General features: G+C 44.1%; 1 protein-coding gene across 1 annotated transcript in view; it reads right to left on the bottom strand.

Moving 5' to 3' along the window:
- GNL2 (G protein nucleolar 2) overlaps positions 1 to 15,993 on the bottom strand; it is a 23,259-nt gene extending 7,266 nt beyond the window's left edge. The window contains exons 1-9 of the mRNA XM_037498446.2: positions 15,810 to 15,993; positions 14,101 to 14,185; positions 13,053 to 13,147; positions 11,010 to 11,149; positions 8,258 to 8,442; positions 5,792 to 5,858; positions 4,764 to 4,922; positions 4,117 to 4,230; positions 233 to 361 (exon numbers count right to left, since the gene is read on the bottom strand). Of these exons, the coding sequence (XP_037354343.1) occupies positions 233 to 361; positions 4,117 to 4,230; positions 4,764 to 4,922; positions 5,792 to 5,858; positions 8,258 to 8,442; positions 11,010 to 11,149; positions 13,053 to 13,147; positions 14,101 to 14,185; positions 15,810 to 15,873 (1,038 nt within the window). The 5' untranslated portion in view covers positions 15,874 to 15,993. The remainder of the gene's footprint in view (positions 1 to 232; positions 362 to 4,116; positions 4,231 to 4,763; positions 4,923 to 5,791; positions 5,859 to 8,257; positions 8,443 to 11,009; positions 11,150 to 13,052; positions 13,148 to 14,100; positions 14,186 to 15,809) is intronic.
- Between the last annotated feature and the right edge of the window lie 10,348 nt (positions 15,994 to 26,341).

A 26,341-nucleotide genomic window follows, 5' to 3' on the forward strand; every position in this document is an offset into this window, starting at 1 on the left:
TTACCAAATCATGCCAAAGCCACACAGTAGCATACAAGTACTCTTAGTCTTACCAAAATGGGCAGAAACAACTGATACATTCCAAACTTTTACATGGAGACTAAATGCCCAGTGGTGGTCTTCATTCATGAGATAGAAATGGAATAGCAGATAGAAATCATCATCTTAAGGATCCCTCCCCATGAAGAGGAAATACCTAACGGTAAAGAAGATCCCCTTGAGGCAGCCTTACCTTTGTTTCCCCCGCAATGGGGGCCACACTGCAAACTTTCTTGGAGCGCAATGTGTTTATCACAGAGCTCTTGCCGACATTTGGGTAGCCAATGAACCCGACGCTGATCTGCTTCTTGTCAGTGTGCAGCTACAGAAAAAAAGAAAACACAACACATACATGCAGTCATGAATACTCCTATGGACAAACAGATCAGGTTGGATTACTTTAATATAAAGATCACAGAGCAGAACTGTTGCTAGAACTTGACTGAAAGCCTAGACACAACACCTACACAGTCTGAGTGGGCCGGATACATACACTGATGAGTAAGTCGGAGATGAGTCATCTTCTCAGTCACTCATATGAAATTATGCCTGAATGTTTTAAGGTTTAAAATATGTAGGTCGAGAAAACAAAGGAAGAAATAGCTTGTTAGTCACCAATTTAGAAGAACAGGATCCACCGATAAAATGTCTTCAGGGAAGAGAACCTCACAGTGCACTAACTGGCAACCCCATGACCCATCCCTCCCCTCTCTTTACACATTTTGTATCTTCACTGCCAAAAATACAAAACAAAACAAACAAAAAAGCAACTGCAAAAGTTAGGTGACTGTGTGACAATCTTGAGGAGGCAGAGGTCAGCTTGCCACAAGAGGCATCTACCCATGGATGGGATGGCTGATGAACGATGGCAAGCTCAACTTCCATGCCTGCCTCACTCCTCCTCCAAACGCCACTAGAATGACAACAGTCAGAATCCACACATACAAACCTATAGCACCAAACGTACAGAACCAAAGAATGAGCTTGAGATTAGATAATAAAAACTAACATGTGTTATTAACCACCTTCTCCACCCCAGAGCCTTATTCATGTGTTTATGATTTTTTAAACCCTGCATGTCTGAAAAAAACTAATGTTCAGTCAAGGACCCCTGACTCAGAGATAATAGTAGCTGAAGGTGAATGTTCCCCTACCCACTATTCCCACAGAGTTCCAAGAACCTTGGTAGTCAGGCTTATATACCCCCAAGCTGGAGACTAAAAGATTCTTCTCTGGAAAAGAAGGTTTCCAAAGGTTGAAAGTTGAAGAGATACCGACATTGAGGAGGTCATCCAGTGGGATGTTAGACTTCATTGTAGCATGATTAGATAGAAGCTCCATCAACAAGCCAGTCACTACATAAAACTTCTGTTGCCTTTTTTTAGTGGTTTACTCTTAAACACAAATGGAGAATCAAGAATAGCCAGACACTGAAAGTATGAATCTAGCAGAAAAAACAGAGTCAATGTAAGAGAGGGGAAAACTCAAAACATCACTATCATTATTCTCTGAGAGAGAAGATACTACATCTATGAGACAACAGGCTGCAAGCTCTCAAAAATTAAAAATTAAAAGTGACAGGCAAATAAAACCTGTGCTAGAACAGCTAGATGATCAAGGCAAGGAAATCACCAGAAAGTACAGCAAAATGTCACTTATGTATTGAAATAAAGACAAGAAATTCAAGAATTAAACCAGGCGATAATGCCAAATTTCTGAACAATAACAGAGATAACAGAGAGGAAGGGAAAACCTCCAACAAATAATGTGAGGTAACATCTTTTTTTTTTCCCAAAGATTTATTTATGCATATAAGAGCTGGGGTACAGCCCAGAGGTGTGGGGAGTGAGAGGATTCACCAGAGACAGAGTGGGGAACAGAACAGGCAGACTGACTGAAACACACTGCTGAAGGGAGCAGTGGGCAAGCCAGGAAAGGTCTCTCGAACTCGTGCTGCAGTTGCTGTGGACAGCTTCACAGGTTGCATCTTAACCCCTTGCGCCACCAGGGAGGCCCTGTAACATCTTACTGAAAGTCCCACTGAATGCTAGCTCACCCAACAATGAAAGACCCATCTTAAATTACATCACTGTGAAATTTTTGTATGGAAACTTTAAAAAAATTCACATAGAATTCAGGAGTCAGAATTGCTTCAGATTTCTCAACAGCAATACTGAAAGAAGAGAACAAGGTAGTGCCTTCAACACTCTGAGGACAAAGAGAGACATTCTGAGAAGAAATGGTGTGAGGATACAATGAAGATATTTCCAGAATGCCAGGTCTCAAAAAATGTTCCTTCTAAGCACCGTTCTCAGGAAGTTTTTGGAAAAAGTTCCCTCAAAGGAAAGGAGTAAACCAAGAAAGAAAAGGGTTCTAATACAGGAAAAAGACACGCAATTCTCCAAATGATATTGACAGGAAACCCCATGGGGAAGACTCTGCAGCTGTCAGTCCCAACTGGAATTGAAGATAAAGGGCTGCCACTGCAGCTGACCACATGGCGCACCGGAACAGTTTGAGCTGTCCCACTCTACCAGAGAATGTGACATGTTATGATAAATACAAATAAAACAGAGCCAATTAACATCAGAGAAAAAAACAGAAGGTTCTATTAGAAAATAAATAGTAGTGCTGTGTAAACCAGCTGTGGCTAATATTTTATGGTCATAATAATGCAAACACTGAATGAATAATATTTTAGTCAAACACTGTTGTATGACAACATAGGGAAGATAGAGGGAAGAAAGTGTGAAGGGAGGATGGCCATAAGAATCCTAATCCTGGGCCTCCCTGGTGGTGCAGGGAAATTCTCAGCAACAAGCTAAATTCTCAGCAACCAAGCTATCACCAGCCACTGCAGCATGAGTTCGATCCCTGGGCAGGGAGCTACCCACATGGCACAGCAGACCTCTCCTGCCTCGCCTGCTGCTCCCCTCAGACTATATTTCAGTAGATCTGCCTGTTCTGCTCCCCACTCTGTCTCTGGTGAATCCTCACACCCCACACCTTTGGCCTGCGCCCCAGTTCTTATATGCATAAATAAATAAAAATAGATCTTAAAAAAAAAAAAAAAGCCTAATCCTCATTTTCCATGGTAGAAACTTACTATCTAAAACTCGGGGGGGGGGGGGGGGGTTGTGGTGGTCAAGAAACCAACTCATAAGCATACATTGAAAATACAGAAGTAGGGCCTCCCTGGTGGCGCAGCAGTTGAGCTCTGGGTTGCGAAGCTGCCCGCAGCCTCTGCAGTGTCGGTTTGATTCCCGGCTGCTCCCCGGCCACTGCAGGAGGGTCCCTCACGGCGCGCAGACCTCTCCTGCCGCCCGCTGCTCCCCTCAGCAGTGTACTTTGGTCCTTCTGCCTGCTCTGCTCCCCGCTCTGGCTCTGGTGAATTCTCTCACCCTCCCGCGCTTCTGACTGTACCCAGTGCTTGTATATATAAATAAATAAATAAATCTTAAAAAAAACAAACAAACAAACTTCCAGATATCATTAAAACAAACAAACAAAAAACCACAGAAGTAAGTAACATAAAAGCAGCCAAAAGTTGCAAGAGTTTGTGCTTGCTTCTGGGAAATGGGGAAGGGTGGGACAGAGGACATGTGTCTCTAATTAGAAGCCAGGTAGAAGCAATACACAAACACAAAGTTGTGGGGACGGGACGTGAAGCTTTGAGCACGTGTGCTGGGGTGATCTGTTTTTAGGGCTTCCCTGAAGCCCTAAGGAGCTGAGCTGGAGTTTGGCAGGGTGCCCTCCAAGCAGAAGGGACAGAAATTGCACAGGCTGGAGGGTGGAGGACGTGTTGCAGGCCATGAAAGCCCAGCGTGAAGAACACAGGTGCAAGGGGGCACGGCAGAAAGGGAAGCAACATTGGCTGGGGATGGGAGAACAGGCTAGGCTAGAAAGTATGCGAGAATCCCTTATAACCTTCAGGCTCTGTGCGCTCCTGAAGCTCCAGAACGCGTGCATCACCAGGATGATGCAGGGAGCGACACGGCTGGCTCCTCTGACACGCAGTGACTAGGTGAGATACTCACACAAACCCACACCCACGAGGTGCCGATCAGGTTTCAATACCTTTCCAAACTGCCGCAGCAGCTGAATAAACGCTCCTTTGCCAAAGGGGTTAGTGAGACTGGCGTGGAAGGCGAGTGTTGGGTGATCCTGGGAGAGGATGGCAACCCATCGCTTCTGCGGGGAGAAAGGAAAAGATACTGATAAACTAGAACATGTTTATTTACAACACAGGGAAGACTCAGAGTTTGAATTACAGGACTGTGTTTCAAAGAGCAGTTGTGTAAGGAAAATGTTAGCTATAATTCCTTGAAATGTTTTATTCAAGTGTGACAGTTAATGCTTTGTCTTTTGTCTTATAAATACAAAACAATATTCAAAAAATGCCTTCAATGCTACTAATGCAATTAATGTACCATAATGTGAAACAGGCCGGTGGGGAGCTGCTGTCTACTAAGGGGCGACATCACTCATGTGTGGGGTGCTGCAGCCGTCTCTCCCCAACCATCACAGGGTAAAAGGTAACTCTGCCCATTGTCAACAAAGCACATTTCAGTTCTGTTTTCAATAAGGACACTTCAATGACTACAATCTCACAAGGGCAACACTCAGTTCTAGAAATCACAAAACTGAATTATTTACAGGTATATCAAATCCTGCAGGAGTGGAGAGAACTTGGTGATTGGTTTTGGATTAGCAGATATACTTACTGTTGCCCAGGTTGGAACAAGGTCACATTTGTTAAGAACAAAAATGAGGTGTTTCCAGGGTTTTTCCTTTTTCAAGTAAGTCTCAATGTGAGGGGAACGGGTACCCATAGGATCTCTAGCATCAAGAACTTGAACTACAACATCTGATGAATCTATCACCTGCAAATTCAAAAAGGCAAGAGTCATTTGCTATAGTGCAAGTGCAAAATGAAAGCGGGAACTTAGGGAAAATAAAATAATAGGCAACTTCAAAACAGTCTCATGAGGAAAGCTGATTGAAGCCAATCTGACCATAATTCCTATTTCTTCATTCTGTGGGCATTTGAAACTTGACATGCAAACAGCAGAACTAGCTTAGGTGAACTCCATCTCATTTCCTAACTGCTGCGTACTACTGATCAGTCATTTCTTGGACTTCTAAAAGTTTCTGATACAGGTTTTATGTATTTTACACTAAAAAATTTGGTTTGCCCTCATAGTACTAATTTCTTAATATGTTATGGTTTAATTATGTGGCCATGCTTGAAGGTCTTTGTAACGAAGAGCATTACTAGTGTGTGGACATAAAATGGCACCAATGAAAAAGAACAGGACCGGGACTGAAGACACACACAGCCTCTTCCACTAAGCGGTGGGTGAGTCAGGTAAGCTAGTCAACAACCTTCCTGGACGTGTTCCATGCAATGAGGGGGCTGGACTTTATAAATAGATTAAAAATTCTCAGCTCTAACCATGTATGATAAATCTAGACAGGAATAGCATCTTAGCAGATATAATGATAGAATATATGAATGTATATAACTGTTACTTCTATATGAGAGTAATTTTTAAAATGCAGTACAGTTATTTAGAACAATGCTTAATAGGTGTATGACTGTATCAATCTTGGTTCCTTTGTGAGGAAATAGATAGAAGGGGTAGTGGAGTTTGTATTTTAATCTGACAGAATTCCAATATATCAAAATCCATTTTCTCATTCAAAATTATGAAAAGCAAAGGACCTACTCAGAGAGAATTTCAAGTCTCACCTTGTAGAGCTCACCCCAGATTCTTTTGGATTGTCCCTTTTTATAGATCTCTTCCTGGGCTTCATTTCTAAATAAGAAAGCACCCAAAATGAGCAATGGAAGCAACTGAAGTTAAGAGGATATTTTAGGGAAAAGTCAACCATGTACCACAGGAAAAGGGTATAAAATCTAGGGCTTCCCTGGTGGCAGAAGGGGTTAAGCACTGCACTATGAAGCAATCCGAAGCCTCTGCAGCACGATTCCCAGTCAGCCAAAGAGCAACCCACACGGCGCAGCAGACTTCTCCTGTCTTGCCCGCTGTTCCCCTCAGCAGTATTTCAGTCAGCCTGCCTGTTCTGTTCTCCACTGTCTCTGGTGAATCCTCTCACCCCCCCGCATCTCTGGCCTGTACCCCAGCTCTTGTATGCATAAATAAATAAATTTTAAAAAGAAAAAAAAAAAGGGTATCAAATCTAGCTGGAAATGGACCAAAAACAAGTGACTGTATCCAAATACCTGACAGATGAGTGGCTAAAAAACATGTGGTAAATATGCACAAAGGGATATAAGTCAACAATCAAAAAAGAATTAAAGTACTGATAACATGTTGCAGCATGGATAATCCTGAAGACATTATGCTAGTGAAGTAAGCCAGACACAAATGGCTAAATACTATCTGACTGCATTCATATGAGGTACTGTTCCTGAGTGTGGTAAGATGCCTGTGAGGGAGGACAGAATGGTGGCTTTCAGGGCCAGGGTGGGCACAGTGGACAGTTTTAGTTTGGGACATGTGAATGGATTTTGGAGGTGGACCGTGGTGATGGTTGCAAGACCATGTGAATATATTTAATGTTATTCTAAACTGTCATGGAAAATTATGAAAAGGAATTGGTGGACCAGAACCACAATCTATACTCCCTAGATTCCATTTTTCTGATAAGGTTAAGAATCTGTTTGAGACTTACTGGTCTCAAAGATGTGTTTTGTTTTGTTTTTTTAAAAGATTTATTTTATTTATTTATGCATACAAGAACTGGGGTACAGGCCAGAGGTGCAGGGGGTGAGAAGATTCACCAGAGAGAGAGTGGGGAACAGAACAGGCAGAAGGCAGACTAACTGAAATACACCACTGAGGGGAGCAGTGGACGAGACAGGAGAGGTCTGCCGTGCCATGTGGGTCACCTCCCTGGCCAGGGATCAAACTCAGGCCACAGAGGTGATAGTGCTGAGACTTAACCCCTGGGCGACCAGGGAATCCCTTTCAAAGATGTTTTGAAACAAAGAGTTTTGTCTCCCCCCTGACCCCTATTACCTACTGTATCTTCCGGAGGAAAAATTCAAATGAACAGAAGACTACAAAGTCAACTACAAAGTCCAACTAACTCCAAAAACAAATAAACTTCCTGCCCCTTTTTGCCTGGCTTCAAAGAGCTTGCTTGACATTCGTTCTAGGAGGTCCAAATCTGGAGACAGGCTGACAGCATCATTGAGGTGGCATCACTACAGTGGGAAGCAATGTCTCTTTGCTAAGAAGGCACCTGAGAGAAACATGAGGGAAGACAGGGGTGCCCGGCACTGCCTGGGGAAACTAAACGGTAACCTGTTCCAGAGGGCTGACCATCAAGGAGCATGCACCCCCCTTGCTGTCATAACCTCCTGTAAGAATGTGTCTTCGGGGAGTAATTAAGGATGGGAAAGATCTAGTGACGTTGATGTTTCACTTGAGCATTGTTCACGATATAGAAAAACTAAACAGGGTAAAAATTCAATGGAAATGGCCATAACAATACTAGTTTGATGTTAAGCATTACACTTTTGTTAATACCAACAAGGAAATATATTCTTAATAATTTAGGGGAAAAACTAAAACAGCAAATTAAAATACAGTTTAAGGCATTATACTTGAAAATGAAAACTTAGTGTAAGGAAGTGGAGAAATACACATCAGTGGATGACTCCACCTTTTCCTGGATTTGACCTCTTAGAATACAAGCGAAGTTATGGATGCTTTTTGGTCCCCTCTCCCTAAAACAATGCAAAACAAAAAACAAACAACAAAACCCCAACTCCTTTATACAGAGATATGCCGTGTTATCTTCCCAGGGTCTCAGACACCTCAAAGATGATCATAAACTCCAGAGACTTCTGGGTAAGGAAGCCTTGATATTCGCTAAGACACTAACAATGCTTAGGGAGTGAGATTGAATTCTCATTTTCTTTCTGTTGCAGTTCTAATTTATCTATGGTAGGACACACTGCTATTATAATGAAGAAACTGCTTACCTTAGGGATGAGAGACCTATATAAACAAACCACCTTCAAATATTTTTCAGTTAGGCCCCAATTTCACTAGTTTAAAGACAAGAGGAAACACTCCATCTAGCAGTTAAATCACTGCGCTTCATGTAGGCAAAATACACATAAAGGCAATGTTATGCTGCACAAGGACAGAGGAAGAGAGCAGTGCCAACCGCGAAGCTGTACCTCACGCCGGTGTCTTCAGTCACCAGATCACGGTCCTTGCCCTGGTCATAGCTCTCAGTGGACATTTCTGCATTTTCTACGAGAGACTGCACATCACTCACAAATAAATTCGGTCTCTTCCTCTGTGACTTGGGGCCAAATGTAGTTTCAAAGCTTTCCGTGTCAAGAATGTGCACCTTTGCATTCTAAAGAGAAAGGAGAATTACAGGCAAAACTAAGCACACAGAAAAAGCAAAATGTTGGAACAGGCTTTCTACTTTTCTCTTGCCCAAGTTCAACCCACACCAAACCCTACAACATGGATGCAGTCCGGTTGCCAATCAGAAACGCAGCACTTGCCCCCTCCTCTAGGCTCTGTAAGCCTCCTTGGAGAAATACAAAAGTAATACAAATATCAACTATTCAAAGCAAACATGAACAGTTGTGTAAGATTTGCCAAAAACTGATTTACTTCATTTATCATAAACTCTGGTCAAATGTAATTAAGGCCACAATGATGAAAATTAACTTATCTTTTCTGACCATTTTTTTGAGCTTTCAAACAAGTGCATAAAATTCGCCAAATTCACAGATTTTGTCAAGGACAATCATACTCAAATTTGTGTTTTTTTTTTAAACCAACTGTAAATGCCAACTTTTTCTTGGAAGTTAATTTCTTTCATGGCTAAAAGGAATTGCTTGTTTTGTAAGATGCATTTTAGTTTCAGATAACATTTTCCCTAATTTAGGTAACGTTTTTATTAAATGCACATGGAAAGTCTTCAGATGAAAAACATCTAGCAAAAGTCCAAAATAATAGTTTAGATGTGATAAAAGGAACCTGATACTAACTAGAACTTGATGTGCCTGTAAAGGAGTTACAGGCATAGGAATTTTTGAAGCAGGATAAAAGTCAAAATTTGAGTTAGGATCTATCACGTAACAGAACGTTAACAGCCGGCAGAGAGTATCCTCAAAAAAATCACCCCTCTCTCCCGCAGTCCAGGCTCCTCTGAAAGCACCAGCTACTAAGCACTGGATGATGAAACAATCCCTGTGGCTTCTGAACTTTAACAGATATCCTGCCCTCCTCCCAACTTCTAAAGATCCCTAAACTATTATTTTCTCAGATTCTCTAACCCATCTCTCAGGTTTACTTGTTGCTAACCCCCAACTGGCGAACATCCCCAAACAGAAGGGTTGCATTTTACATGGGAACTAGGTTTTAATGTAAACTAGGAAAATTATGGTCAAGATTATCCTTGAAAAGCTAATTAACCTATGAAGTGCAGTATACATGGTTTTATGCATTCAAATCTATACACTAATAAGTACAATGCAGTAACATGTAGTATTTAATAAAATACCCAAGAAAATATTATTGTAGTTTTATTGTCTTGCTATAGAAATACAGTAACTACAATACACATAAAGCTGAATATACAAGTTAAAAGTTTATCTGATTTGACTCCATCATGCAACAATCTCAGAATTATATTTCACATTAATAAAAGTGGTACCACTTTTCAGGTCCAAAACAGAAAACTCATTAGTTACTTTAAGTACTATCTGTACCAAAAGACAAGCTAACCAACCGCTACAGCTGTAGATCCTTCACTCTTCATATCAGATATTTAAGAACTAGGTTTTAGAAGCATTGAACAACTGGAATAGGCAACAAAGCAATAAATCCATAATAGAACCTCTCTGTTCTTCTCATAAACAGGATTCAATAGTTTGTTAAAAGATAGCTTTAGGGAGAACAGACAAAGAGAACAAGGGAAATGAGCAACTTGTCTGTGGTTCGTGAATTACACTCATGTGTTTCCCTGAAAGAAAACAGTCACTCCGCTAATAGGTGCCATTCTTCTAGTCCGTCATAAAACAAAGCATAATTGACAAAACCTGAGGCAATAACCAGGCCTTGGTTTTTATTTTGTTCTGCAAGTAAACACTTTTCTTTGAACTGTTTAATCCATGTATGCATGTCAATGCTTTCTTCCCCTCCTTATACTGGAACTGAAGCTTATGTACTGGCTACACTTCTGGGAATTATTATTCAATGCAAGTAAAAACGTGCAGGCAAACATTAGGACATTTCTTTAGATCCATGTGAAACTCATTCCACTTGAGCCAGATTCCGTCCCTATTTGTACTTCCAACTTCAACGGTGACCAACCGAGCTAACCAGCATCCTTTCCTTCAAGGATCTCCAAGAATCTCAAAGACTTTGGTGTACACAACAAAGGTCTCCCTCCTACTGACCCAATCCTAATTCTACATTTCCCTAAAGTTTGATGGAGTCAAACAGGTTTGACCATGAAAAAAAAAAAAAAAATGGAAATAATATTTGTACTAGCTATCAGCTACTTAGCACTAGTCAGCTGGCGAGCTATGTGCGCACTATGTGCCAAGTGCGTTACAGATGCTTCATCTGCATCCAATCACTCAAGGAGGATTATCTTTATAGTCAGGGAAGTGAAAGCTCATGGAGAGACAGAAGGCCATAGAAAGGGGCAGAGGAAAGGTTAAAATTCAGCTTTCACTCCCAAACCAGTGCTTTGATCCACTATGCTACTGTATCTCCTGGATGGAAAGTAAATCATGCTCAGGGTGAGGCCCCCCCTACAAAGGTAAAAGAAGTCTCAAAAGTTAATGGGTTCTATTTAAAGTAACTATTCACTATGGAAAGGAAAAAAAAGAAAAGACCAGTTAGAAAGGCTCTGCAAGGAGTATGCCTAAGAAATTCCATAGCCAGGGAGATCCTCCTTACGTGAGGCCGGATTCGATCATGGAGGAGAGACATGGGTAACTTGCTTTGCTTCATGACAACTTTGTAAGGATCCTTCATAACTGTATCCATTTCCTCTTGAAATTTTTGTAATGATGACTGCTTAATCACACGTGTGTTTCCTGTTTTACAGAAGAATGTTGCCATTTAATAAATGACTCCTTTTTGTTTCTGCATCCATTTTCCCAATGACACAGTAAAAGGCAAGATTTTAAATTACCCTCCTCACTAGACACCTGATATATCCACCCCATGCAGCCACATTCAAACTGAAGAGGCGAAAATAATAAATAAAAAAAACTGACTCTTGCACTGTGGACTAATATACCGTGACCTAATCCACCAACCCAGATATACAAAGGGTTTCAGCAGTCTCCCAAGTCCAATTTCCTGACTGGATGAAACTGAGAAAGAAACAATACTGAATGCAACTGTGGTTTGACAAATGCCCTACTTCCTGCTAGATGTGGCAAAGATTTGGAGATTTCTAACAGCTGCTCAGCTAGTATGTATAGAGAAAACCAAAGCACAGGCTCTAAGACTCAATTACTGTTTTTAGGATTATGAGGGTCTGAAGAGACTATTAATCAATAAATCCATTCAAGGGAGCAAAAATAAAGCCAACTAACACTACCTGGAGAACATCCTGTAAAAGATCCTGAAGAACATATTCAACCAAACAGCATGATGCAGTACAAATGCAAAACCTGAGGTAGTGACTATGACAATGGCAATGATGACAGCAGTTAAGGCTTATCCTGTACTACTAGTGCGAGGCACTATTCTAAGCACTTTCCAGGTACTCACACAATAGATTACCAAGACATTCATATGAGACAAGTACTGTTTTCATCCTCCTTTTAGATTTGAGGAAGTTAATGAATAGACAATCTCACTGATTTGCCCATGGTCACAGAAATGGCAGAACTAGGATTCAAACTCCAGCAGCCTGGATCTAGAATTACAGGACCTAGACATCACACTGCACAACTCTCTAAGGAGTATCTGACACTTTTCTGTCCATGTTGCAGGACACGGAGGAATCTCATCAAAGGTATAAGAGATATATTTAAAGGTAGCTGGCATCTGCTACCAAGCGCAGAGCTCAAGCATCCAGGCAAATAATGGGTGTGCCCATTTAAAGCACTCCCCACATCTAGCAATGGCTCGGGGAAAGGCTGTGACCCCACACTCCATCTGGAAATGAAGATGGGAGTTTCCAAAGGAAGGAGCCCTGTTTTCCTTATAGGGCTGGACCAGTATCTGGAGATAATCTATTCACCCCTCAGAAGGACCAACAAGATTCTTTCACTGTCACTCAGTTCAAATACAACCCCATTAAGAAAAAGTATTTCAGGGCCTCCGTGGTGGCGCAGGCAGTTGAGCGCAGCGCTGTGAAACTGTCCGCAGCCTCTGCAGTCCTGGTTCGATCCCCGCCGGAGGTGGAGATACCCACATGGCAAGCAGACCTCTCCTGTCTCACCCGCTGCTCTCCTCAGCAGTGTATTTCAGTCAGTCTGCCTGTACTGTTCCCCACTCTGTCTCTGGTGAATCCTCTCACCCTCCCACACCTGGCCTGTACCCCGGTTCTTCTATAAATAAATAAATCTTAAAAAAAAAAGTATTTCAGAAGAACTTCAGGCTAATGCACTTATTCTTCAGGCTAAAGGCACTAACAAATCTCCAAGTGCCTCTCAAATAGTAAGCTCTCTAGGCAAACAGAAATTAAGAGATGAGAGCTCCCAGGTTTGTGAATACTAGTTATTAAGGTAGGTCTAACCTGTTTAAGAGGGTCCACTGACAACTGACAACAAGCTTATTTCAAAAAAGAATTTATGAAATCCACCACCACTACTTTTCTCAGCACTTTTTCCACTACAGGTCCTTCTTGTCCCCTTTTCACACAGTCCCTGTCAGTTCCACTCACTCAAAACCCCCTGCCTTTTAGACACCTGAACATTCTACTCTTTTCCATATAGCACATATTTTGTAGAGCAAAAGTAACAGACAGATGATAATACTCACCAAACCATTTAATATTTGGCTCCACTCTCGCCACTGTGCCAGAAGCCACCGTTGATTGATATTGCAGAGGCTTAATCACTTTACCACGACTGTTCCTAAATTGAGGAAATAACAGATTTGGTTGACGACAGACAAAAGGCAAGAGCAATGTCTGGTTTACAGAATACGCTTTCCATCAAAAGGCCCCTTTTTTTTTTTGGCTTTTAAATGATCATGAAATACACATTTCGGTAAACAAAAAGCACTTCTACATTTGAAACAGATTGCCCAAAAGCCATTTAACCTCTTGCAACAGAGCACATAATGATTTCTGCTAGATGAATAACAAATAATGCTGATGTTTAAAAATCTGTTTACTGTTTGTTTGCTTTTTAAAAAATCACATACTTGAGTTTTTTGGTAATTATCTGAAGGCTGGTTTAAATGAATTTTAAGTAGGGGAAGATTTATGCTGGAGCTCAAAATTTTAAAACAAACTGTAAAGTAGGTGACTAAGGCAGATTAAGTTCATTGACGTTTGTCTTTTAGACACATCTTTTAGAATGGATGGAGAATCTAATTACCAAATAAATTAAGACCAGCTAGCAAAATGCCAAACTCAGCAAGTCCCCGTGACAGAGGCTGCCTCAGCAGAGCTCAGAACTATGATGCATTTTCAAGTGTCACAATGTTGTGATCTAAAGCCTGGAGTTCAAAAACAAGTTTTCTAGCTACTTTCATGACTACAGACCTATATATTCTGTTAAAGAAAATCAGATTCCCCTGACGAGGATTTAAATTGATATCTAATGCGCCACTCATGGAGGCTGAGACGGTGGGGAACAAAACCTGTCATTGTAGAGTGTTGTGACACAATCACTACTTCACCACCCACTCCCCATGTCTTTAACTAAAACTTTACTATTTATCACATAAAATGATAATGGAAAATGCATTATCCCTACTTGGGGGAAATGGAGGTGGAAACAGGAAAAGCTTATTACTGGGTCTCAGCTACAAGTCAAGGGCATGAAAGAAAGGGGAGAGAATTACAGCATCCAATGCTCACCTGCGCTCCTTTTGCCTGTACATATTCAGGCGCCGAATTGTGGCTCGGTCTCTCATGTTTTGGCCTCCAGCTCCCTGTACTCGATCTAGGAAACAGACGCGACAGTACACTCTCTCATAACCAACAAGTCTACGTGTGGTCATTGCTTCGAACACATCCACTAGTTCGTTCAGAGTAGGCAAGCTGCCACTTTACCACAAAATCTCTAATTTCTCCATCTGTTGCAAATTGCTGGAAGCTACGTGGTATGACAAAGTTTACCTCATCTTTGATCCTTAGTAGGTCTGTGCTTGATAATAATATTAACTAATATTTTTGAACACCAGTAATGACACTGTGCCATCCACATGACAGGCGTCACCTCACGCAACTCATACAGTAATCCTACAAGGGGGATATGTTATTCCCATTCTGTAGGCCAAGAAACACATTCAGTGGCCAGATACCTTGCTCAAGGTCACTCAGTTACTAAATGGCAGTGTCAGAATTTGAACAAAAGCATTCTATCTGTGCTCTTCACTAAGACACCTACCTGCCCTGGTGTCATTTTAATACATACTGAGTGTGTGCCACAAGCAAGACACCAAGGAGGCTATAATTTTGATATGGAAGTGTTCCTAATACATGTGTCTTAATTTCCTAATATTTGATTTTTGTTTCATCAACAGAAAATAGGCAGTCATTCTAGCCTTACATCTATGAGAAAAATAAGAGGACAAACAAGTATGGTGATAGTAACCTATTACTCTTATTCTCATAAGATGAGAATAGTAACTTCTCATTTTAGGATTCTTCAAATCACCTACATCCACAAGTGATGCTGTAGAAAACAAGCTGAAATCACAGGTCTGGCAGCTCTATGACCAACTGCCACCTGTGACAAGCTTCTTCCCATATTTTGGTTCAGTCACGTCACCTCTGACAGGACCTCTAAGGGGTTTTTCAGGTCTCACAGTCTAAGATTCCAATCAATACAAATTGAATAATTCATCAGCAATTCAGGAAACATCCCACAAGAGCTACAGTGGTGAAAAACTTTAAGCCATTTTTAATAACAAAATTTTATTAAATGAACCCAAGTTGAAGGGACTCCCCCAAAGACTATCTTGTTCATTCTTTAGCTGGAACTACAGCAAAACTCATACCCATCTTTAGCGAAATGACCTATTTGTTTATCTGCAGGGTCAAAATGCACTTTACCAGGTGGGAAGACTCCAAGAGTCAAATCTACAATCTCTTTCTCATTTAAATGGGAGGCAAGGGTGGTTTAGCACAAAGGCCAAGTGGCTCTAATTTGCTTCTGGCAATTCGCAGAACTGGAAGGCTGTAATCACACATGATGAAATAAGATGGGAACGGGCTTCAACACCTGACCTACACAGGAATCCAACTCAGAGCCTCCCCATCTCACAACTGGGGTCACCCAACGCTGCCAGGCCTGTGTTCACTTTCCCTGACACTTGACCCGGTGCCAAGCACCCCGGCCTGACAGGAGTGCAAGATGTCACTATCCCTCAAGAACTCCAATTAAAAAGCCACCTTCTCCCTTGTCGTTCCCCACAGTCACTCAGCTCGAGGTCGCGCCAAGGAATGCCACCCGGGGGGGGGGTGTCTCCCCCCAACCCCTCGCCCCGCCAGCTCCTCAGAGCTCTGCTCCCCTCCCCCAAGTTTCCTGTAAGCGCCCCCCTTCGCGACTCTGCCGCCGGTACCGGGGTTCGTGCTGGCCCTGGAGGGGTTGATGGTGCTCCGTCCTTTATACTTGGGCTTCACCATCTTGTCGACGGTTCAGGACCGGAGCGCTAGGTCCGGCCTACGAGGGGTAAACGAGCACTTGACTGCCCAGGCCCGGCACAAGCAAGCCGCGTGAACCACGCAGAACCACGTGTGCAAATGTCTACGTCACTTCCGCTTGCGCCCCCCTCCGTCCCGGCATGACTTCCGGCGAACCGCGACGTGCACTCCTGGCTCCGCCCCCGACCGGGCGGCTGAGGCGGCTCTGCGCGCCGGGGCCCCGCCCCCTCTTCCCTAGCAACCGGCAAGCTGTCCCTCCATAGCAACCGCCTCGTTAACCCAGACGCGTCGCCCACAGCGCCTAAATGGGTCCACCTGCAAACATGGAAACCTCTTCGCAGACCAGCAATACAGGCTTCAGTTTAATTATCTTCTGAATTTGTCCTCTGAGCCCTTCCAAAAGTTGATCATACAGCAGCCAAACACTTTTGTCACTCTTTTTTCTTAAAAAGCCAACGGCTTATGACTCTTACAGGAGAGAGAGACAAAGACAGAGATACAGAGACTCAAATTTCTTGTCATCCCTACGGAATTCTGCATGATCTGGCCTCTATTTATCTGACCTCATTTGTGCTAACCTCCCTCTGGTTATTCTGACATTTACACTGGATGTTCCCTCTGCCTGAATCACTCTTTCCCTAAATCTTTGCATAGTTAGTTCCTTCTGGTCATTCAGTTCTCCATTCAAATGTCACCTACTGATAGGGTTGCAAGATTTAGCCAATGAAAATTTGGGATGCCCAATTAGGTTTGAATTTTACATAATTTTTAGTGATAAGACTTTGGAGTTTTAAGTATGTTTTATGCAATAGTTGAAATATACTTGTACTAGATTTTTTCCCACTGTTTTCTAAAATTCAAATTCAACTGGGCAGCCTGCATTTTATCTAGCAGCTCTTCCTACTGGGTTCAGTCTTTCCTGTCTAATTTGTCTAAATCAGTCATCCCCCACCCTTCTGCACTTATTGTTTTGTATCTTTATATTTTATTTACCCCATGGCATTCATCACTGGTTGGAACGATCTTATGAAAGGTTTATGGGTTGCTCCCCTAAAACTAGAGTGTAAACTTCTTGAGAACAGAGACCTTACAAGTTTGTTCACTGCTGAGCTCTAAGACTTAGAACGATTTTTAAAACATAGTTAGGGGCCTCCTTGGTGGTGCAAGGGGTTAAGCACCACACTATGAAGCAATCTGCAGCCTCTGAAGCATGAGTTTGATCCCAGGCCGGCCAGGGAGCAACCCACATGGAGCAGCAGACCTCTCCTGTCTCGCCCGCTGCTCCCCTCAGCAGTGTATTTCAGTCAGTCTGCCTGTTCTGTTCCCCACTCTGTCTCTGGTGAATCCTCTCACTCCCCGCATCTCTGGCCTGTACCCCAGCTCTTGTATGCATAAATAAATAAATCTTAAAAAAACATAGTAAGGACTCAATAAATATTCACTGAATTAAGGGATGCACAGATGGTATATCTTAGCTCAGTCTGCTGAAACAAAATACTACAGACTGGGGGGCTTAAGCTTCACAGTTCTGGAGGTTGGCAGTCCAAGGTCAGGTTGCCAGCAGGGTTGGGTTCCTGGTGAGAACTCTCTGCCTGGCCTACAGATACTCACCTTCTTGCTACCTCCATGTTAGAGAGAAGGGGAAGCCTCTGATCTCCTCTTCTTATAAGGGCACTAATAACATCATGGGGGCCTCACCCTTATCACCTCATCTAAAGCTAATTGCCTCCTGCAGGTCCTAGCTCCAAATACCATGATATTTCAGATCATAGTTTCAACAAATGAATTTTAAGGGGATATACACATTAATCAATAGCCCAATGGAAATGCCTTTTGCCTTGAGGTAAGGAGGATTAGGGCAAGTCCCAGAAGTATCTGTTTTTGTTAGCCAAAGTAAAGTCTCTAGATGCCTGTGTTTCCACCAAAAAGCCCTCCCTCTTTTTTGGTACCTCAAATTTTCAGACAATGCCCATCACTATGCCTTTAGGCGAGAGAAGAGGTACTTAAGTGGAAGGACAACGGATTCCAGTCTGTGGTATATATAGCTCATCCTGTAAAAACAAACAACTGGGTAGAAAGTAAGGTGCTCTAATTGTGGAGGGATGATTGAGTCCTTACTTCTTTGAGTCTAAAACAAACAAACCCCAAAACATTCTTTCTAGAGCAAAAGCAGGCATGTCCTAGACAAGAAGGGGAAATATCTTCTCTCTCTTGAGATTCACTTTTTTTTTTCACCCCAATGGCCAAGTGTCATGAGATTAAGCACAACTTAGCTAGAAAGGCCCTGAGCCCACATGGTATTGGAGGAGTTTCTGGGAGCTGATTAGAAGCAACTTCATGTCCAGTGAGACTCCAAAGATGTCCCCTTTCAGCCTCACACTGTCTCTTTGGCCCCTCCAAATGACGGTGCAATAGCCCACTCCCACAGAGAAGACTAGGATAATATGTTTCTGATGCCTCAATTTGGTTCAAACCAGAATAAACACGAATGGCAAAAATCAGCCTATGAGCTCATTCAGGCTTTGATCAGGGACATAATTTCATTATGAAATTTTGAATCAGGCTGTTGTGAAGTCTTGCCAAGGAGTTTCATTTTCCCAGATGATATGGTGTGTTGTTTCTCTCCTGTTCTACTCAGTTTGCGTTTATCTTATGAGCTTTCCATCTATTTTTATAATCTGAGCCATCAATCCTTTTTATAACAGTATTTGCTGATTCTAACAACCAACCTCAGTTCTACCTGTCAATAATAAATCTGATCAAGGTCAGTCAAGCTAAAGTTTGGTTCGTCTGCCCTGCTTACCACAATTGTAATTCAGTGACTGCTTTTCTCTCATCTTCCTGATGGCGCAGTGACCAAAGCAAGCAGAACATGCCTTCAGGTCTTCAATTCCTCTGCTTTGAAACAGACATATTCACTCTGAAAGATTGCAGTGCGAACATATGAATTCAGTACATGAAATCGTTGTAGACATGAAACGCCATGCAGAGAGGATGCTTCCCTCCAGACCCCTGTCTAGCTCCTTACTGCCTGCAGTCTTGCTCCTATTAACCACAGGTTTGTGTGAAGAGAAAGCCCCCAACAGGAAGTGGCTGGAAATGCCACCTTTCTGAAAAGTCTGTGCCAAGTTCCAATAGGAAAGAATGGTGTTTTCATAAGAAGCAGAGAACGTCTATCTCACTTTATTCTGCAGCAACTTTTTCACTGGGCTCTAATGGGCAAATAGCAGTAGGTTTGACAGTAGCACATTTCAAAGTGTGGTCTCAGGATAACCAGAATCAGCAGGACTTGGGAAACTAGTTAAAAATGCAGACTCCTGGGTTCCACTGCAGAACTGTTGAAATCAGAACCTCTGCGGGGCAGGGTGGGGGCAGAGAATGGACATTGTAACCAGCTCTTAAAGAGATCCTTGTATACAAAGAAGTTGGAGGTTTAAAAAGCAAAGTCTTTCCCAAAACTTACCCTGGGGCTCTCTAAACAGCAGAGCAGAAGGCAGACCTAGCTCCTTACCCACCTGTCTGAATTGCCCTCGCTTTTCTCAGCACAGCCAGTGTGAGGAAGGCTGCTGCAGTGTCTAATGTACTCTGAAAATATATGTCTTGGCCCTGCCCCAAATGCCTCAATATTTATGCTGCAGCCGGAGGGTCGTTATCCTTTGGCAATGCTCCATTGTAAGGCCATTAGCTCTTAATTAGTGCCAGCTTGTGGGTTTATCCTTCCCAGTCGATCTGAGAGCAGAGGCTTCCCTACTCAGTCTCCTGTGTCTCTCCTCTGGCAAATCCAAGATGAATTGACCCTGACCTATTGGGCCAGGAGTTAGACCCTGGAGTTAGACACAGGAGTTTGACCCTTGGAATGTCTGCTGCTCAATGTGAAGACCTTTCTAGCCCCTATGCAAAGGCTCTGGGCTCTGGAAAGAACAGGGAAGCACTCAGAATATGTCCTCGGGGTTTTGTTTCATTTGTAAAAAGCAACAGAAGGAAGTCTTTGGTCATGGACCTCAGCAGCTTATAAGCTAATACAAGAAAAAGAAGGTATATTAAATTGGAGCTTCATGGGCCAAATTGCCCTGTAGTTTTCAGTCTACAATGCCTGGGAAGTTTTTGGACAAGGACGTAGCAAACTGACTGAGAGATTCACCTCTGGGAACCCCAAGAAACTTCTCTTCATGGATGATGTACCTGGTCACCGCTTCTAAGTGGGAAAAACACAGTCTGTATTGGTCTTGGCTTTCATATCATTGTTGGGTAAGGAGCTCTTCAAAAAGATCCCTAGATTAGGCTTTGGAAAAATAACTAGCAGCGTTTTGCTCCTTCCTATCACTGAATCCCCATGGTCCTCAGCATATTCTGCTAAAGAAAATCTGAGAAGCAATTTTATGAGATGCTATTAATGGCTCCTAATTTTCAGCCTGGTTTAGATAACTCAAGATTGCTGGCTGTGTCCTGAGAAATGGATCCAGAACACACATGGATGTGGGAATTTAAAGTATAATTCCAAATTGTAGATAATTGTTTAAGCTCCAAGGAGGCTGGAGGGCCCATATTAAGTCATCTCCCCACGATCAGTGTGTTTCCTATTACACTTGATATCTATCTGTCCAATGATCCTCTTGATTTTTAAGCCGTTAGACTAAATCTTTGTGTAATTCTTTACCCCCTCATCTCCTGCCCAACTCCCCCTTTATCCTTAGGAAAACACTTTTTTAAAATGTTAACCAGGTCTCTTGGACTGTTTCCAGAAGAATAATGCCACGTTTAAGGATCTGAAAAGTCAGCTCCTGAAAGTGTGTCGGGGGGACCTCTGTGTGTCAGAAGATCAGCCTGGCCCTTGGGCCAGCTTCTGCCCAACAAGACAGAGAGGTTTTCCTTGGCCTCCTGCATCCCTTTTGCTGCCTTGTCTGTTCTAGTCTAGACTGGGAACAAAATCTTACTTCCAAAGTGGAGAGTGAGGCTGAGGTGGGAAGAAAGGTAGGACCAGTACATATCTTTTCAAGCAGCAGAGGAGGAAGTGGTGGAAACCTAGATCTACGTAACTTTTTAGAGTCCCCATTAGAAAGACAAATCTACTCAACTCAGGAAAAAGGGATGCTTTCAAGTCATGGTGCAATGAAGCTGCAAGTATCTTTTAGATGCTTTAAATATCAATTTGAAATATCAATTTTAAATATCATCAGTTTTGCTTCAGCCAGAATCAGGCAAATCCTCAGGATCCCTCAGCACTGTGACAAAGACACCTCACCAGTGCACCAGGCAGGCACTGAGTAGCTTACCCCAGGCAGGGATAGGCAAATCCCACCAGCTGCTCGCTTTTATATGGCCCATGAGCTAAGACTGGTCTTTTTATTTTTAAATAGTTCATGGAATCAAAATAAGAATAATGTTTTGGGACACATGAAGATTATATGAAATACCAATTGCAGGGCTTATCAATAAAGTTTTATTGGAACACACACCAATTTGGTTGGGTATATTCTAGGACGGCTTTTGCACTGTGATGGCAGAGATGAGTCACTGACTTCTCACCTCCCCTCTCCCCTCTGATGTGTGCTCTGTGCATTGAATTACCATGCAACTGACTCTTAGTTGTCTGTTTGCCATTGTCCTCTGACAGTGCATGTTGCCTGTTCAAAATGGAGGTGCATTTAGTTTTTTCTGCTCTGGGATTCAATTAAGGGGCCCACAGTCTGTCTGAGTGTAGCTGCTTCTGTAGCAGGCCAGCAGGGGGCTCTCTGCAGAGGTTGACATGGCTTGAGGAGGGGAAGAGGGAGCCTGTGCTGAGAAAGGGGATCTGGGAAGAGCAGTCCTGGTCTGCAGGCCTGAGGCTGAGTCCTAGGCATTTTCTGAGCCCAAGAGAGAAGTGGCTTCAGGCAGACATTGAAAGACCGCTTTGTCCAGAGTCTTGTGAGGCTGACTTTATCATGTTGGCCAAAGAGGACCCTGGTGCACTGGCTCTTCAGAGCTCATGCAGATGGACAGGTTCAGGAGCCTCTGTTGCAGCCCCATGGCCTGCCCTTGGCGCACACGCTGTGGCCACATGGTGGTTACATGGGCATGAACAGCTTCATGAGCAGTGGACACTGATGAGGGGCTGCCATGGAGAGGCAGGGCCTGATGGATGCCCCAAGGAACCCCATAGCAAAGTTGCGAGCACATGTGATCCCTCTCCTCTTCCCAATGAACAAGCAACAGGCTGGCTATCATGGGAGACAGGAGGGGGAAAAGAAAAGCAAAACGTGAGTTTCACACAGGTAGGCAGTAGCTCAAAGGACCAGAGTTCACATCCTGGCTCCCCACTTATTAGCTTTGTACCATTGGTCACACCCCCTTTGTCACCTCTTTATGTCTCAGTTTTCTCATCTGTAAACTGATCATAGTCATAGCAGTGTCCACGTCAGAGAGCTGAGGTGAGGATTAATCCAGGCAATGCCACAAAGGGCTTGAATAGGGTAAGTGCTGTAAGAAGGTTCGCAGTTGTTATTGTAAGTGTGTCTCCACCTGCACCCATTGCTTCATGAGACTTGGGAAAGGACAGGAAGGCAATGAAGAACCCACCGCCCCTGCTCCCAGGAGCTGACATTCGCTGGGGGTTGGGGAGGGCATGTCATATGTGATAACTGTGTCAGACAGTCCATAGAAACAGAGCGGGGAGAAATTACTGGTGAGGGGGCCTCCTTCACATAATCACTCAGTCTGGATATGGAATATGAGTAGATCCACAGATGACAGCAGGTGGGAGCACTTTTTAGGGGGAAGGAAGAGTAGGGAGAAAGGCACTGAAATTTGGAAGCTTATTTGTATTGGGCACCGCTGAGTGGTTCTGAGTAGAAGAGTAGATATGATGGGGGATGGGAGTGGCAGGAGATGACTCTGAAAAGTGGGTTGTGACAACCCCACTCTGGAAAGTGAGGTTGTGACCACAGCTGTGGTCAAATGACAAAAAAAGATCAGGTCACATTGCTTTGGTCCCGTGTCCTGATGAACTTTGATGCTGGCCAAAGGAGTAGGGACTGTCGATAACTATGATATCCAGGAATATGAGAATATTAACCCTTCGAATGGACCTTTTCATTCATTCACTTTTTTTCATTCATTCAACAAACCTCTAGCATGTAAAAGACAAGAGACAAATACAATGAGTCAGATATACAGGGGAAATACGGGCTGAGAAAACTATGGGTGTGAAGAAGCTGTGGGTATACATCAAATGGAAAGAAAGACAAAGCGTGGGAGGGGCCATTAAGATCTAGGGAAAGAAGAAATACCAAAGCCGGCCAGCATGGAGAGGAATCAGAGGACCAGAAGGGTGAAGCAGGTTGGAAAAAAAGCTGGGATGGTGGGGGGGGGGTGCGGAGAGGGGGAATAGGAGAAGGGTAAACCATGGGAATGCGCTAAGCATGTGTTTATGAGAAACTGAGATGCGCTGTCTGTGGACATTGTGTTAGTTTGGTGGTGGGGAAAGAATTGTAAATATGCTTGGTAGGCAAATACCTTGTACAATAAAATACCTTGTGAGAATGAATGTGAGCGTAGGGGAGAAATCAAGCACAGTTCTATGGGCAATCGTCCTGCCCTTGGGAAAAAGGCCAAGTATATATTCAAGGCAGTTGTTGCCAATCTCCCAGCCCCTGGGGCATATCCAGGGTCTGAACCAGATGGATTATGTGTATCTCAACTGGCACGAGCCACAGCTGGGCCATCATCAGACTTTTCTATCCATGGGAGGGAGGGAGGGAGGTACTTTCCCTCCACGGTGAGCCCAGCCCTTCAGGGATTGCACTTGGTGTCCCAAAGGAAGTGGCTCTGGCTTCAGGTGAGTCCCAGAGTGCGATTCACTTTGCCCCCCAGTCCCACAGTGCATCAGATGGAGCGAGTGGAAAGAAGTCCAATGCCTTTTAGGATGTGGTTGCCTCATGTCCAGGTGGTGAAGAGCACAGAAGTGAGACACTGGCTCAAATCAGGAACATTATCCAAATGTGGAGCCCTTGGTGGTAAATCTGATGATAGAGATGTTCAGACTTAAACGCTGAGTTCTGTGATTCTGAGCCTGCTTATTGCTGGGCCTTGACACCTGAATCTTCCAGTGAAACAGTGGAGTTTCACTGCCTGAGCGACCATCCTCATGTGCTCTCAGGGCAGACCTGCCTGGGATGGGCACAGCCAATGCAACTGCTCCAGCCTCTTCCCATGTCAGTGTCTTATTCCAGCTTCCAGTCCTTGTGAGGACACTTCGCATGGTCCCTGGGCTAGTGTCACCCTCGCTGACACCACCTGTGCCAAGTGAGTTTCCAGGGCTAGCCTGGGAAAGCACTTTTCTTTGTTCCTTGAGCTGCCAGTGTGTTTGACAGGCTTGGATCTGGTCTGGCTGTTCCAGCATCACTTAACCCCCTCCGCTGCCCCCAAGTCCCTGATCCCCCCTCCTCCTGTTCCCCTGCCCGAAGGCAGCCGGCTTATTCCTCTTGGAGATGAACTCATTGTTGACTTTAACTCACTTCGATGTTTCCCAGGGAAGCATGCTGGCGGGAGGCCCACCCCAGCTCCTTGAAGAAGACAGCCGGGTCAGTGCCAAGACTGGGTGCCAGGGGCCTTAGAACTGCCAAAATGCCTCCCATTTTATGGACAGGCCTGGCTCGACCTGAAGACATTCCAAGTATTTAATCAGCAGCCCATGGTACATATTGGGTTGCAGGGGGAGCCCTCAGAAAGCCAGGCCTTTCAGGAGACAAAACCAGCCAAAAGAAGGAGCTGGCCTTCTCCATGGGCCAGGCTGATGCTCAACAGATGGGAAAAGTGCTTCCCAATAACAATGATCAATAACCAAAGGCTGGCGGTCACTGAGGTCTGCCTTGAGGGGTCCTAGGGGCTTGGCTCTGCCCTCTTTCCCACATCAGAGTGAGTCCAGCCAGGAATCCATCTCACCCACCTCTCCCTGCACCAAGCTCCGGGAGAGCGAACAAGCGAGGGAGGAACCATATTTCACATACTTTCTCTTTCAAAATGTAACCCTGTTTCGCAATTTCCTACTTAAGTTCTGGAAGCCTCTAGGGTAGGACCCAAGTCACCTTCTTCAGCCCCTGGCCCGGGTCTCTTCTCCCCTCCATCAATCTGGTAGACTAGCAGAGCCAGAGAAAGGTAGGGACAAAGTTTAGAAGCTCTTCCACCAGCCTCATCAGTGGCTGCTCATCCAAGAGTCTATGGGATGCTGAACGAGACTCAAGCAAGCCTCTAGCCAAAACCTGTTTATTCTTCAGCCTGTGTCAGCTCTTTCCCTCGGGAGAGCCAGGAGGTGTGCCACACCAAAGCCGTGCACCCAGCTCCGGTATGCTCCGCCTCAGCAATGCCGCAGGCATTTAATCTTCCGATCTGCTCTACTCGGGCTTTTGTGCCAGCTTTTCCTAGCCAGACACACTCCAGCCCCTTGGCAATGAGTTCCTTTAATCCTTCAAAGGTGGTGGGTTTTCTTCTTCCTTACCACCTTTCACCAGGGTTTCCACCTGTTGTTTGTTTAAATCTGGTCTGGGCCACAGCTGGAGGAGTCATGGGCAAAAAAGAGCCGGCACCTGGGAACTGGCCTTGAGTCAGGGACTTGAATCAGGGCTCAGGAAGCTGACCCTTTCCCTAAATTCCCTTTCAGTCTCTCTAAACCAAACCAAACAAACTGAAGGGGGGGGGGGCACTTAAAAAAAACAAACCCAGAAAACACAACCGTGTCACCCAAAATATTGAAATGCAAAACAAATCCATCCTCCGGAGCCTTAGTCTGAAACATAACAGAGCTGGCACCGGGTAAGATGGTGAGAAATATGTTGGTCTGGGCAGGTCTGCGACCCTGCAGAGGAAACAGCAACATTTTTCCAATAACAATGTGGGCAGATAACAGCTGCACACAAATTATGCGTGGTTGTTGCCTAAACTGGGGGTAGGGTTAGGAATCTTGACATGATTTCCTTTCTCCAGCGCTTGCTCACACCGAAAACCACAAGGTGTGACTTCTGATCAGGCTGTGTCTCCAGCCACAGGTGTGCTGCTTCTCGGGCTATGCGCAGGTAACTTGCCTCCCCATCTTGAAACATACACGCCACTTTCCACTGAAAAGAACATGGCAAGTGTGACAGACAGGAGGAGGCCCAGGTGGGATGTTTTCAAGGATGCTCTGGGATGACACCTGTATCAGTAGCAGGAGAATCCCCTCCCCCAGTGCCCTTGGGGTGTGGAAGCTCAGCACCCCCTAATGCCCAGATCCTGTTCACTCCCTCATCTGCCTACAGTTTCAGAAGCAGCTTTAGGAGGCTCAAGGAGATGGTGCAGGGAAGCTGAATGCCTGAATGCTCTTGTGCCATCACCAAGCAAGCACAAGAAATACAGAAGGGTGCAGCTCATTCTTCGAAGTCAGTAAGAGGGTGGGTTTTTGTTTGATGTCCTTTTAGAGGGGCGTTGAAAGCAGTGCCTC

This window comes from Talpa occidentalis, unplaced genomic scaffold (genome assembly GCF_014898055.3).
Source record: "Talpa occidentalis isolate TD23 unplaced genomic scaffold, MPIMG_talOcc4v2.1 talOcc4.9, whole genome shotgun sequence".
Classification (NCBI taxonomy): Eukaryota; Metazoa; Chordata; class Mammalia; order Eulipotyphla; family Talpidae; genus Talpa; species Talpa occidentalis.